The 8,781-nt window shown below is 31.3% G+C and overlaps 1 protein-coding gene across 1 annotated transcript; it reads right to left on the bottom strand.

Moving 5' to 3' along the window:
* Positions 1–3,588: 3,588 nt before the first annotated feature.
* Positions 3,589–4,315, bottom strand: LOC111370313 (early nodulin-like protein 2). The gene is made up of 2 exons (XM_022991985.1): positions 4,124–4,315; positions 3,589–4,046 (listed from the first exon to the last, which is right to left on the bottom strand). The coding sequence occupies exons 1-2, from the start codon at positions 4,293–4,295 to the stop codon at positions 3,667–3,669; spliced, it is 552 nt and encodes a 183-aa protein (XP_022847753.1). The 5' UTR covers positions 4,296–4,315; the 3' UTR covers positions 3,589–3,666.
* Positions 4,316–8,781: the final 4,466 nt, after the last annotated feature.

Here is an 8,781-nt window from a genome sequence, read left to right as displayed (position 1 = left end):
ATTTACTTATGAAAGTCTATAGAAGCGTTAATGGATTTTTTCTTAAAACGAAAATCCATAAAAGTTTACAGATTTTTTTTATATGTCTGCAAAATCTATAAAAATCAATAGAAGTTCACAAAACTCTACAAATGACTACAAGTGTGTTTTCCCACAATCATCCCGAAAATCGGAAGGAGTGTGGAGCACATCCAGACCTGGAGGCAGGAGCATTAGAACTACGAGACCTGGCAACTTCAATAGTCAAGTAAGGTAATGTATCATTTCCCTTGCATCCATGCATTTACTTGGTAAAATAAAAACCCAAGAAACTAAACCAGAAAAGAAGCTGACAATGGTTTAACATCAACTAAGTAACGAGAAAAGATATCTTAAAGAATAAACAGTGTGCTTAAATTAATTGTCACATACATTAGACTTCTTAAACTATATGAAAGTAAACCTCTAGTGTGCTTAAGTTAAGAGACCTTATCCAACGCCACTACTCTATGGAGAGGGCATTAAGCTCTAACGTGCCTTAGTTTTTTTCTTATTTAGATGTCAGTTCTTCACTAATGTGAACCTGGAAGTGGAAGTAGAAAACGGAGAACATAAGAAGGGGCACTGTTTTCTTCTTAGTGATTCCACTTATTTTGCTTCTCACTTTAAATTCCTTTTATCACCAAGCCAATGGCACAACTTTGGACACTAAAAACAATAGGCAGAGACTAGAAATGGGCATAGGAATAGGAGGTTAACTTCACAGGAAATGCCAGAAAAGAAATTACAAACTAAAACAAATTGAGTGCCACAACATTTCAAAAATGCTAAATAAAACTCAAAACTTTCACCCACCGATGCTGAAATATAAATAGGAATTTCCAGGAGATAATGCAAAATTAAGTGAGATATGTGCATTCCTAAGTGATGTTGGTAAATCAGTCTTATTGACCCCAAAAAGGTCAAATGGTAAATTTTCTGAATGAATTCATGAGGCCTGTTTTGAATATCCTCCATCGTGCATAAATAAATGTCTCTAGGGGTAAGTATCCAAAGTTTCACGAGTACAGAATAAGGCTAAAAGGCAGCCTCTGAACCAGCAAATTATAGATTTTGTGTATTGAAATTGCAGCATATATCCACCAAAGTATTCCTTCCCTAACAATTTATATGAATATACGCACATAAAATTGATCTCAATAGCACCTATGATCTAAAAGAACTCAACTTATCGTCAACCAATTTAAACACCAAAAACAAAAAAAAAATCCTCAAATTCCAACCCTACCTGATCTCACCACTGCTGGCATCAGCTGCAGTATCCGTTTCCAGAGCCGCCGCCACTAGAGTCGGACCAGAAACCGTCCCCGAACCCGCCGCCTGCAGAACATGTAATTCATTCAACCCAAATGAAAAGAAAAAAAAAAGGAAAGAAGGAAAGAGAAAAAAAAAACCTACTTTCACTAGATTAATCACACCCCATATTCAACGAAAATAGTGCTAAAACTTTCAAAAAAACATTCAATTTATATGTTAAAATACATATTACCAAACCACTTGCCAGAATGGGACAGTCGGCACTCACTCGATCTTTGATTTGTGGCCGTGATTGAGGAGAAGAGAGGAAACAAGAATTGAGTCGACGAGGCTACAAAAGATGAGAAGTTGCAGAAGGGGTTGCGAATTAAGAGAGGAAAAAGCATGAAATTAAGAGAGGACTTACTGGCGAACTTGACCGTGGAAAATCAGCAATTGGCATCAGCAATTTGGTGAGAATATGAGAGAGGCGGAGCTCGTGGGACTGTAGGGGAGAGAGAGGGATGGAAGATAGGTTAGGGCGCCGTGGAGATGGAAGACTTTTTGTAAGTCTTGTGAGTGGCTATTGGGACTTGGGGGTGAAAGTAGAGGTTTTTCTCTTCATTTCGCAACGTTAATTGAACATTGCGAAAATGTTGGGACTTGGGGGTGAAAGTAGAGGTCTTTCTCTTCATTTCGCAACGTTAATTGAACGTTGCGAAAAGGGGAAGTTTTCGCAACGTTCAATAAACGTTGCAAAAGGGAAATTTTTTACAACGGCCAATAAACGTTGCAAATGGCGAGTTTCAGCAACGTTCGTCAAATGTTGCTATAAAATTAAAACTTTTTGCAACGTTTATTAAATGTTACGAAAGGCGGCATTAGCAACATCTAGTTACAAAATATTGCCAAAGCTCAATTATGTTAATTAATGGCAACATTCGCTTATTAAAATGTTGCCGTAGACTCTTTTAGCAACATTTAACTACCGAATGTTGTCTTTTATGTGTTGCAAGTGATGATTTTTGGTGTAGTGTACACTGCACAAATTCGTTTCTCTTTATTCTGTATAGAAATTGTTTTCATTAAAGATATCTGATTTTTTTTTTTATTTTTTTTTTTTAATGTAGCATTCATAATGTGACTCGTGACATTCGATAGGAGAAAAATGCGTAGGAAGAGCTACAGTTCTACCTGTTTTTCGTATACGAGTAAAGGTCACGAGAAAAAGGTCGAACATTTATTTCCAAAAAAATTAAATTTTAAAGTTTTTTCAATGGTTAAATTAACGATAAATTACTAGCTCAAATTTTGTAATTTATAGAAAATGTGACATGTCATGAGTTGAGTTTGGATAATATAATAACACCCTTCCTCCTATCCTTTTTTTTCCTTTTGTTCTTCCTTTTTTTTTTTTTTTACGACTTTTAGAGTTAATTAAGAAAATATAATAGATTCACAAATTCCTTTTCATTCTTATATTATTTATTGAATTTAATTCTTTCGTTTTTCAATTAAAAATTTTACTTTTAATTCTTCTTGCTACACCTAAGATTAATTAAGTTTGACCATTCAATTGAAAATAAATTTCATATAATATAAAGGAGCTATATGGAGACCTTCTTTTAAAAAAATCAAATCAAATCAAAGAGGCCAAAACATATTTTTGTTTGTTTACTTATTTAAGTTTAATATTGTCAACACGTTATTTAATCTCTTTCCTGACACTTGTGCTATTCACATCCAAGAAGAAACCTTGTAAATTATGGTCTCTTAAAATCATTAAAATAAATATCTTAGCATTAATGATAAATTTTAATCTTCATTTGCCCCTTATTTTAAAATTTAGTTTTTCGTAAATTCATTCTTAATCACACCTTCTCCTTGTAAAATAATTATGCATTTGAATACACAACTTTTCTCATATTTTTAAACCACACATTTATCAAGAATTCACTTTTCACAAAATAAAAGCTAATAATTGGACAATATAAGCATTTTATTTTGTTATTTCATTAATTTAATTTTGATTTCACTCTGAGAATTTAAATTAAGGTTGCCTGCTAATATCATAAATTATTGAAATTTAATTTCTTCTGACCTGTTGAACCCTATTAAATAAATTTTGCATACAGTTTTTATCATCTTTATTCTATTTAGATGAGACATTAAATGTATTTTCTTTGTTTGAGAAAAATAAAAAAATGAAAAATATATCCATAATTAATTATTCAGTTACGATTTCTAAAATTAAATTATTTGACAAATTAAATATTCTAATGAATATTAATATATAATTTATTAGCAAGAACAAGACAAAGAAAGTTTACAATAATATTTACTCACAAATTTAAATAGAAATTAATCATGCAAGAAATAGCCAAGAAAACACTAAAAGCCAATAAATCCATCAAAAGCCACGCTTAAGACAAGTGAAACTGTTGGCACCAGAACAATTGATGGAGTAAATGCTGGTGAAGAAAACGAACGATGTTGAGGCGATGCACTGGGTGGTTTCGCCACCGGAGCATTGGCGGCGGGTGGCAGAGCAAGTGGTGGCGTTCTCACTGCCAAGACAACAACGATAAGCTTTTGACCTTTATCACAGTTGGTTTTGTTCCCCGTGATGAAATAGAACGGCCCTGACCGATCAAATTGGAAGATTGAATTGCCATCTTCCATTTTTGTCTTCGGATTGCTGGTGTTGCAGTTGTCGAAATCGTCTTTCTCTACTTCCAGTACAGAATCCATTCCTCTTTCGTATTTGAACACTACAAAGAACAAACAATTATCGAAACAAAACAAAAATTATAGGACCAAATGACAGAAACTTAGAATTAATACGTACAAACGGTGTCATTAACTTGAAATCTCAATCTTTGAGCCCAGTGACTGTAACTCTCAGTAGGGTTTATTACCCAGCCATCTTTGCCTCCTACGTTCAATTGATAACCATACGAGGCGCACGTAAATCCCAGGAAGAATATTAGAAAAAGGGAAATGTATATCTGTGTAGCCATGGAGAAAAGAGTATAGAGAGAAAAATACTGATTGAAGCAAAAGGTTTCTGATGAAGATGGAGTTATATAGGAGATGAATTTAAAAGTTACCGTTGTGAGTAGAAGGGTAGAAACTATTTTCGCAAAACTGAGAAAATGAATTATTAATGTTTTCATATGCAATAAATTTAGGGTTACCTGTGATTATTTTCTGTTACAAATGATAGCACAAACCGTGGAGAAAATATAGAGACTCAACGGTATAGAAGATATTGAATTGGATTCTCGACCATAGTTAAAAAGCCTTGACTCAACTGGTTTATAGAGAGTTGGCAAATGGGTTTATATATCGATTTGGTTTGGTTTGATTTGACTTGGTTGAGTTGTAAGATGAATCGATCAAAATTCAACTAATTTGAGCAAGTTTTTAGTAATTTTTTGAAGAATTGACATGAAGTGATAAAAAAATTGGTATATAGATCGGTTTGATAGTTTCATTGACTTATAAAATGAATCGGCAAAAATTCGACTAATTTGAGCAAGTTTTTAGTAAATTTTTGGGGAATTAGGGCAGATGGAAGGTCAATGTGCATTTTGGACAAAGACGTGTCACCAAAAATGACCAAAAAAGAGAATATTAAATTGATATTTAATGCGAAAAGGCCTTAGACCTAAACGGAAAATTAAAATTGATATATGATTTTGTCAATTAAGGCAATAGAAACTCTTGGAATATCAATAACGTAGGAAAAAATTTTTAGTACAAAGTTTTGAGTAGTTCATACTTCGAAAGTACTAGAAATTTTTCAATTTTTTGCATGACCTTTCGAGTTGTAGATTGTAACTAATTTACAAGAACACATTGCTTTTTTGAAGCGTAATTTACATTGATCCGTTAGATATGGATTTTGTATTTGTTACGTTTTTCAGTTTGGTCTATTTTTTTCTTGTACTGATGTTTAGATTTTTATTCAACATTAGTATGTTACATGTTGATTTTTTTTTTTTTACCAATAAAGTGTTACATCATGTTACTTTTTAATTTAAACGATGTCTCAATTCATGTTTATATTTAAGTTTTCACAAACACGCCTGTATGCATCTATATTCTAATTGATCCTAAAGAATTCATATGATATTTTTAGAATGTCATTTTTATCACTCTCTTTTTCACAAACACTTTGCATGCATCCATCACTTGATTGATCTAAAATTGATTTTTCATATATATTAACTCAATCAAATTAATTACATCATGTCATTTTTTAATGCAAAACAAGGTTTAAATTCTTATTTATATTTAAATTTTAAAAGTACATATTGATACACATATTTAATTGCTCCAAAGAAATTGGAATGAAATAGAGTGCGGCCTTTTTATTCACATTCTCATTTTTCCAAACACCTTGTATACATCACTTGAAATGAATCAAATATTAATTTTCATACATATAACTCATTCCAATTCATACAAATCCAAATTTAAATATATACTAACTCAAAATTATTAATCTTAATATGAAATTTCATATAAAAAAAAAAAAAAAACCTCCAATGACATCAACATTGAACTAAATATGAACTAATGGAGTAAAAAATTCAAAACATAAAAATCTTTAATTTTTGATTGATTAGTTGCAGATTTAGAGAAAAAAAAATTAAAAAAAAGGTAGTTGAAGCAATCCTTGATCTTGTTTGGGCTTGATTTTCGCAAGATTTCCACTTGTGATTTCGATTTTGCTTGATTTGGATGTCAAAAGATTTCTGTACTTTGGAGCCGTCAACTTTTTCTCAATGTCGCTTTCACCATATTTCTGACGATTAAATTGGGATGAAACTGTATTATCTATATTTTAGTCCAGGTTTATATCGATTTTTCAAAAGCATCCCAAAATTAATGGTATATCGATTTTTCAAAAGCATGCAAAATAAAAAGCATCTTGATTGGCAGAAATGTCCCCCTATGTTTAAGAAAAAAGGATAAAATCTTGTTTATTATGTTGCCTAGTGGGTTAAATCAATCAGTGACCACTAAACTTTTACTAGGTCTCTATTTACTATACCAACTTTTAAAGATTATTCAATACTAACCCATCTCCCAATTACTTGCCTTACAGCATCCGTTAAGAAAACGGTTACAATTGTTGACGGAAATTCCACATGACAAATAAAAATCAAGATGGAGGTTAAGTCGTCTCCTCCTGAGTGTATATATAATTATTCAAATTTTTATTTTAAAAATGTGGGCTTATATTTTGATGAATTCCAACATATAACATGCAATGCTTAGTTCGATTTTGATGCATTCCACTGCACAACATGTGAAAACCTCCCATGTTATGTGTTGTGATGAATCATATTTGTAGCCTTTAATCTTTTCTTGATTTTCTTTTTAAATTAAAACCAAATTTGCATGCCTCAAGCCCAATCGGCCTCTTCACGTAATATGGGAAAATGCAACTGCCCTTTTTAGTTTATGCAACGCCAACATATAGACGAACGAGGCGGTCGCCTAAGATGTCATAATTATCGTCTTTTATTTTGAGTAGGGGTATGGCAGTGAGGGAAGAAGTAGACTATTTTTGTTTTTATTTTTATTTTTCTCTATCTTTTTCATTTAACTTTCTTGTACAAATTTTTTGTTTATTTAAGGGTAGAATTGTCTCTTTACATGACATTAACTGCGAAAATGGATGGAAAATCGTCAATAAGGATGACATATGCGAATAAAAGAAAGGTTTGGACAGGGTGAGGATAAAAAATTGTAGGGATGAAACTACTACAAGATGGAAAGGTTGAGATCTATAGTGAAATTTACTCAAAACAGATGGATGATTGTGAAATGTATATATTAGTAAATTTAAACATTCAGAAAACTCTAGTAATAATGGGAAAAAAAAAAAAAAGATAGAGAGAGAGAGAGAGTCAATTATAGACCTAATTACCATATTTTCTTTATTTTTAGTAAGATGATGATTCATTTCGAAGACAATAATCTTTGAATTTCTTAAATTGCCTGAGCTTTAGAAGTATTTAACTACTCTTTTTAACTTTAGACTTAATAGTCTCTAAACTCATACTGATGTTTGGAGTTTCGTCTTGAAACGTTAATCTTGTTAATCTATACCGTTACGTTAGTTATTATTTTTATTTCTAATCTACTTTAACCTTAACATGGAAATGGTATGATGGAGCATTTTTAAAAAGCAAAAGTACAATTTCAATATTTCAAAGTTACCAACGTACTATATATATTTCTTCGATTCAAAATACACTACACAAATTCCTTTTTTTTATTCTGTATAGAAATTGTTTTCATTAAAGATATCTGATTTTTGATGATTTTTCTTTAATGTAGCATTCATAACGTGACTCCTGACATTCGAAAGGAGAAAAATGCGTAGGAAGAGCTACAGTTTTTTTAAGACATGCAATCAGTCTAGAAGTCGTTAGTCTATTATTTTCTTTATTTTCGAGTTCATGTGTTGGAGGTGTAAAATTACGTCCTCCTATGTAAAATTATGTAATTTTCTACCTGTTTTTCGTATACGAGTAAAGGTCACGGGAAAAGGTCGAACATTTATTTCCAAAAAAAATAAATTTTAAAGTTTTTTCAACGATTAAATTAACAATATTCCCTTCTACTACTACTGCTAAAAAACTAATATAAGGGAATTAAAATATATCTTAGTGTAAAAGAAATTAGAAAATCTATTTTAAACCAGAAATGAGAATAAAAGATAAACTCATTACAACCAGACATCTTAATATAAATATCTAACTTTTATCTTATTTATGTAATAAGTAAAAATGATATTTGAACAATCATGTCACGCATATTTTTGAATAATAATTGATTGTTTCAAAAAGTGTACCATGCCTCTATATTTATAGGCAAAATTATTCCCTTCTTCTACTACTAGTAGAAAACTATTAATGAGAGAACTAAAATATATCCTAGTGTAAAAGAACAAGAAATAAGAATAAAAAGACAAACCCATTACAACTAGACATTTTAATATAAATATCTAACTTTTATCATATTTACAATAAAATTGTCGTATATCAATCTCTCTTACTTGAAGGGGAAAAAAAAAAGCAAAGCAAAAAAAAAAAACCCTCATCCTCAAGTTTTGTTGAAGAAAACAATCCTAGACAACTTGTGTGTTTCCGAACTTAGCTGAGACTCGAGGAAATTTTCTAGCCAGATGTTGCCGTGTTCTATGCTTGTTGAAATAACTAACATTAGCTGCAGTTAAAGTCTGCAAATTCTTGTCAGCTTGCTTCTCCATGAGCTTGTGATCTCTTTTAAGACTCAACACAATTAACATCTACATGATGTTGTGAAGGATTTCGTTGACCCCTCCATTCATTACGATTCAGCTGCCAGCAGGACCATCATTAGCCATGAGATTAAGGCAATTTTGCTTTGATACCAATTTTTGGTGTGAAAACGATATGAAATTCTTGTAATAAGAATTACGTAATAAATAAAAATGATATTTGA

This window comes from Olea europaea, chromosome 21 (genome assembly GCF_002742605.1).
Source record: "Olea europaea var. sylvestris chromosome 21, O_europaea_v1, whole genome shotgun sequence".
In the NCBI taxonomy this organism is placed as follows: Eukaryota; Viridiplantae; Streptophyta; class Magnoliopsida; order Lamiales; family Oleaceae; genus Olea; species Olea europaea.
The sequence above is the reverse complement of the archived record's forward strand: the minus strand, read 5'-3'. Positions and strand labels throughout refer to the sequence as shown.